This window comes from Gavialis gangeticus, unplaced genomic scaffold (assembly GCF_001723915.1).
Source record: "Gavialis gangeticus isolate Ggan-Ray unplaced genomic scaffold, GavGan_comp1, whole genome shotgun sequence".
NCBI lineage: Eukaryota > Metazoa > Chordata > Crocodylia > Gavialidae > Gavialis > Gavialis gangeticus.
In genome coordinates, this window is record NW_017729000.1 from 20,185,076 (window position 1) to 20,191,075 (window position 6,000).

Here is a 6,000-nt window from a genome sequence, read left to right on the forward strand (position 1 = left end):
TAATCAGACAGGAGTGGCTGTACTACATCAGACTGCTAGGATATTTACTTTAGCTTTGTACAGTTCTTCAGTCTTCTACATGCTTCAGACAAGGCAAAAGTCTAATACACCCAATCAACCAGCAATTTTATATAAGAGGAAAAGACAACGCCTTCCTGAACCACTGAAGCAAGGGATTTCACAAGGCCTTACATCACTCCCTTAATTTAAAGGGCTATAAAAGTACTGCGTGTGTGCGTGTGTGCACGCAATCCTCTTTTTAAATCCAAATAGTTCATGTTTCTTGCCAACATCCTGTGACAGCAAAGTTCCACTCCACGTTGCATAAGGAAATGATTTCCTTAGCTGATTTTAAAAGCGACAGGCTGCTAATTTTGAATATCCCAGTCGATAGTTAACCAAACGACATTTTATTCCAAGCAGGAAATGCCAGAATACTTTAAAAAATAAACACTGAGGCCAAAATAATTATAATAAAAACACTTCTCCTAAATCCCTTATCTATGTTGCAAGTAGCATTTTAAGAAAAGTTCACTTTTTAATGTTTGCTCTTTGTATTTCATTTTAGTTTCGACAACAAAATTGACCATTTAGATTCTGTTTGTAGACCTGGTTTTCCAACACTAAAAAGTATAGCAAGTTCTGCCTATCTACTAAGGAAAATATTACTAGTAAAAATATTTATAAATTCCTGAAAGCAATTTCATGCTCTTCAGTTTTATATATATACACACCTACACACATCCATCTGGGTCTCTCTGATCATTTCTGTAGGGTGCCTAATACAACAGGCCCTGACCTAACTGGTCCTTAGCAGTCAGAATTACAATGGCATTCAGATGTATGCAGATAGGTGCTCTGTAGGGCTACTCTTCACTGTTAGCTTGTGCTAATGGACAGCACTAAACTGCCTGTCCACATCAGATTTGCAGTCCCACCATAGACAGAATAGCAGTTACCTGTGCAATGATATCCCCATTTTCGGCATGAACTTGAGCTACTGCCCCCAGCTCTCCCAAGCAGCTAAATATTTCATACAGCTGAAACAGAGTGAGACAGGAAAATTACTACTGCACAGACATTTTCACTTGGTTGATGTTTGATGTTAAGGGACCCCAGGCTGTAGAAAAAGCATAACAGGCCTTCAGCTAAGGACAGCCCATGTGGTTTCAGTGCTATACAAGCCCCATTTACAGTTAGAACAAGGCTTGGTAAGGAAACACTCGCTTATCTATTCAAGCACTCAAGGGTCTCTCCAAGTCTTCAAAACGTGTATCTACTACCCTCTGCAGCTCCACCCAACCTCCTGTGCTGGGAAGTGGACACACTCTCCAGAGACCCCACACTGCAAGACCCTGTGGAATACTACGGAGGTGCTGACCATCACCTCCACCGGCCAAGCTGCTGTACCGAGAGGGAAACGCAACCCATGGAGTAAAAACTGAGTGGGGTGAAACCTGATTGCCATTCCCTATCTTTGCTTAATACCAAGAATTCATTTCCAGCTCCTGTTACCAATAAAATGGGCCTGATGGTACCTGCACCACCATCAGAGTGGCCAACGGAGCTCTTACCTCTGTGTTTGACATCTGGTATAAATCCTTGTAGGCCATGTAAACCATGAAGGAGTTAACTCCTAGGGGCAGAGGAGGGAAAAACAGAAAAAGAAATGAACAAACAGGATTCCACCCCCTATTCCATCCTCTCCGTCTCCTTGTACATCCACAAGGCATGCGAGAATTACTCAGACCTAAAGGAATGGGAGCCTTTGGCAGGATCTGGAGGTGAAGCAGAGGATTTTCTGGGCTTTCTTTTCCCTGTTTGTTTATCTTCAGGAGACTATAATAATTCACTGTTCAAGGTTATAAAGTATCCCCAGGGAGGCCAGGAAACAAGAAGGAGGAAGGCAGTTCCCAGAAACTGTACCTGCCACTGGGCTGCAGCTGTAGCTATTTAAAGCCCTTTGCACTATATGAGGACGGTGCAGGAAGCACTCTCAAGTCCAGGCCATAGAGGGAAGGGGGAACTGGTCTGGAAGATGTACAGAACGTGCTTGGGATAGCAGACTGGATGGGTGTGGGCTTGGCTTTCCCTCTCAGAAGCAGAAGCAAAAAGGCCGGTCTTATACCTTTGGTTTGTGACTCTCTCTCACTGGCTTTCTTTCAAGGCTCTTGAGCATAAAATACCTTCCTGTCCTCCTCTCCCCACAAGGCCTGATCTCTGCATTTCACAGATGAGAAAAAGAAGACACAGCCTTGCCTACACACAGAGTGAGCAGGACAGATCGCAGCAATCTCATCTCCCTGTCCTTTAACCATGGCTCAAGTGCTTCCCAAGGCTCTAGATGTGCTCAGGGCTGGGGCCTGGGGGGAATGTGCACTGGAAAATGGAGGTACAGATAAAGGGGCCTGAAGTAGAGAAGTCAAAGACAAGGGGAGAAAGCCCCTTTCTCTGGACAAACCTTTCTCTTTGATGAGTGTCTGCACTTCTTGTTTGACACTGTCATTCCAGTGGGTGACATCCACGTGCAGGGAGTAGTCACAGCAGGCTTTCCCGTCACCCCACTCTCGCCACTTCTCGTAGACTTCTGTCAGGCTGGACTCTGGCTCAGGGATCACATGGTCCACTGGATGCCAGGGGCAGACAGAACGGAGGTTGTGAACCAATGCTTACACCCTGGGCTTACCGGCCCATCAATTCCCTGCACTCAGTGTCCCAGCTTCTCACTACAACCCTCTCTACTTGGTCTCTGTTCATCTGCCTTGGGCCTCTGCTACTTTACCCCTGCAAACACCCTAGAAATCATGCTGAAGTGCACTGGTGGTCCCAGACCTCTCTTCCCAACAGCTACACAGCACAAGGGGAAATGAAACATGAAGGGAGCTCCGAACAACTGACTCCCACCACCATCTTCTTAAGCATATCCAAAGTGCACTTATCAGAAAAGAAATGCACTGAGCCTTGTCTTAATAGCCTTTGGCATAGTCCCAGCGGCTTTTACAGGCTGCTGAGAAATCAGCTGGAAGCAACAGGACCCTCCATCCTCCCTCACCCCCACTTCCACCCAATTAAAACTTAGTCTTCTGCAAAGACCTGGCCCTAATGCATCTTTTATTGCCAGTTATATAATCCTCAGTCACCGCCGCAGGACTTTTTGCATAACTGACAATGCTGCGACAGAGACAGTTATCCCCTTAGCCAAGAGGACAGAGCAGAACTAAAGGAAAGCCCATCTTTTAGCAGTGGGATTCAACAATTTTTTTTTGCATCCCAAGTATATCTCTGAAGTGCAGACAGCTGTGACTGCCGCAGAGGCAGTGAAACCTAAACTATAAACCAGAGCACATCTGTGGCATCCTTCAGGGCGAGAAGCAGGAATTCCACTTCCTTTTTAGTCCAAATTGTTTATTTCTCTGGGCTGCGTGGGATGCTGGGGCATCCTCCTGTTCCTGTACTTGGATTGCTCTGGGCACGTTGCCCTCATTTTGTTTTCCAATTGTATTGGCAGCACTGCATTCTGGTGAACGAGTCCTCAGGCTGGGTACTGGAGCAGAGCACTCGGGGTTGGGTTTGGACATGATTTGGTTTTGACCCATGCAAATTTGCCTATTTTTCTCAGACTGCTAGCTTCAAGTTACCTGCTCCGCATAATTTAAACTCAGGATGGCGGAGACTGCAGCTTCCACTTACCATCACAGTGAAATTATGTCAGCCTCGGTTTGCAGTAAGCTCCTCAAGAAACTAGTGCACTATCAGGATCTTACAAACAAAACCAAGCTGAGCTGTGAGATTGGACCAAACCTTCAAAACAGGGTGCCTTATTTCAACTGGGCATTCGTTGAGAATGCCTCACCTAGCTCCAAGAGGCATACAAATTTGTGGCACACAAAAGTATTTGGGATAAGGGCCAAGAAATGCCAAATGCATTAGCTACATGAGTGCCAACTCACTAAGGGTGCTGGGGCTGTAGACCTGTACAATGGCAGCACTTGGTCCTGCATTCTTCAATTTATTTTGCAACATGCTGCTCCAGAAGAGTTTGTGGTGCACCATGGTCCATTGGCATTTTAGGAAAGAAGGGTTTCTCCAGCACTCAAGTGAGCCTCAGCAAGACAGGGCTGAAGCAAAACTCAGTCTCGCATTTCAATACCTAAAGGCATATTGTGTCCAATCAAGGAGGCTTATCCCACAGCCCTCCCCAGTTAATTCTGATAGGTAAAAAGACCCTGCTGCTGTATTGTAGCCAACATTGCCGTGACACAAGTTGCTAAGAAACCTGGTGGGGTTCCACTTCTCATTGTACCTTCCCCTCTTTGACTGGGAGCGGGCAGATGGGGGCTACATGGGAGGGGCACTTCAGTGGTAAATAGAGACTGATCCACATCTCTGTCTGTCAGACTGCAGACTGCTTCTAGCTGCAGGGGCGTGGATGAAGACACAGCTGCTCAGATGGCACGTTTCCCACCAGGATCTTCCAGCTTGTGGTATGATTCCCCTTTCATTCAACCATTCTTCCCCGTCTCCCTTGATTCTCCCATATTCTACATCTATTAATACACCCCATTTCCTTTGGCGTCAGCCCTTTCTCTACAGCTCCTGCCAGAATCCGGCCGACTGTTGAAGATCCTCTGTCACATCCATCTACCTCCCTTGTATTTCTTCCCAAATCCCTGTCCAGCAGCTCCCTTCTCCTGGTCCACCCCCCTCTCTCCTGACCTACAGGAATACCTATGTCCATAGGCATTCTGTCCCCAACTTCTTCCACTCAGTTACTCCAAATGATTAAAGAGAAACCTCTCAGGAATCAAGGGAGCCAGCAGGTCATAAAAACTGATCTTTTGCCACTACAAGCTATTAACTATGGCAAAGACCCATTAAGGCACAGCACACTGCTTGTGTGAAGGCTCCCACCGCACTTACTGATCATGGTGGTTCCACCAGCCAAAGCTGCTTTGGTCCCTTGGAAGAAATCATCCACAGCTGTCATTCCCTTGTATGGCATCTGCAAGTGAGTGTGGACATCGATACCTCCGGGGATCACCATCTTCCCATTGGCTTCTATGGTTTTAACTCCTCCAGGGACAATCAGATTGTCTCCTATTTGCCTGATGAGAAAATTACTCAGGTGGTTAGCTGTGCACACATGTCCAATGTTCAACTAGACACGTACCATCTATCAGTATAACTACTCCTTACTTAACATCGTAGGTACGTTCTTGAAAAATGTGACTTTAAGCAAAATAATGTTAAGTGAATCCAATTACATCACAGTAGTTACCTACTAGCAGGCAGCAGCCAAACAACATTAAAACTGAACATTGCAAGATTTTAAATGAGCATGGTTTCTAATAGATCAGTAACATAATAATGAAACAACGTTAACCAGGATGACGTTAAGTGAGGAGTACCTGTACTAGAGGTGCACCAATACATTGGTCTGATATTGGATTGGCACCAATATAAAGAAAATTGATTATATTGGCAATTGGCTTGATGTGGCGGATAATTTGGCTGAGAAATGCCTGTGCATGCACACAACCACAGCACTGCATGCAGGCAATGAGGAGGACAGCCCAGCAGCTTGGAGAGCTGCATGCAGCTGGTAAGTCTGTTGTGGTGGAAGGGGAAGGGGGAGGGAAGGGACATGGGGGGCAGATCAACCCCCCGTGATGAGGTGGGGAGTGGGGCAGGGGCTGGGGCAGGTACTACCCAGCTGGGGTGGGGTGGGGCATGGGACTGAGCCACAGCTCATCCAGGGGGCACGGAGCAAGGGGGTGGCTTTTGCTGCTGTGTGCACTCTGGGAGGGCACTGGGGTGGAGGGGGGTGCCGCGGATTTGCACAGGGCAGGGGCGTGGAGTGCAGGCTGCAGTGTGGGCTGGGGCCAGGGCTGCTCTGAGCTATTCCCAGCACGTGGGGGCTGCGATTTGGGCAGGCAGCAGCAGTACTGGGAGAGGGGTTACGAGGAGGGCTGCAGCCACCCCAAATTTCGCTGTAGCCCC

General features: G+C 47.3%; 1 protein-coding gene across 2 annotated transcripts in view; it reads right to left on the reverse strand.

Moving 5' to 3' along the window:
• The window catches only part of DPYSL3 (dihydropyrimidinase like 3), a 93,980-nt gene that overhangs the window by 17,774 nt on the left and 70,206 nt on the right, over positions 1 to 6,000 (reverse strand). For both annotated transcript variants that reach the window (XM_019506388.1, XM_019506387.1), the window contains exons 3-6: positions 4,921 to 5,105; positions 2,462 to 2,626; positions 1,575 to 1,636; positions 960 to 1,040 (exon numbers count right to left, since the gene is read on the reverse strand). In XM_019506388.1, the coding sequence (XP_019361933.1) occupies positions 960 to 1,040; positions 1,575 to 1,636; positions 2,462 to 2,626; positions 4,921 to 5,105 (493 nt within the window). The remainder of the gene's footprint in view (positions 1 to 959; positions 1,041 to 1,574; positions 1,637 to 2,461; positions 2,627 to 4,920; positions 5,106 to 6,000) is intronic.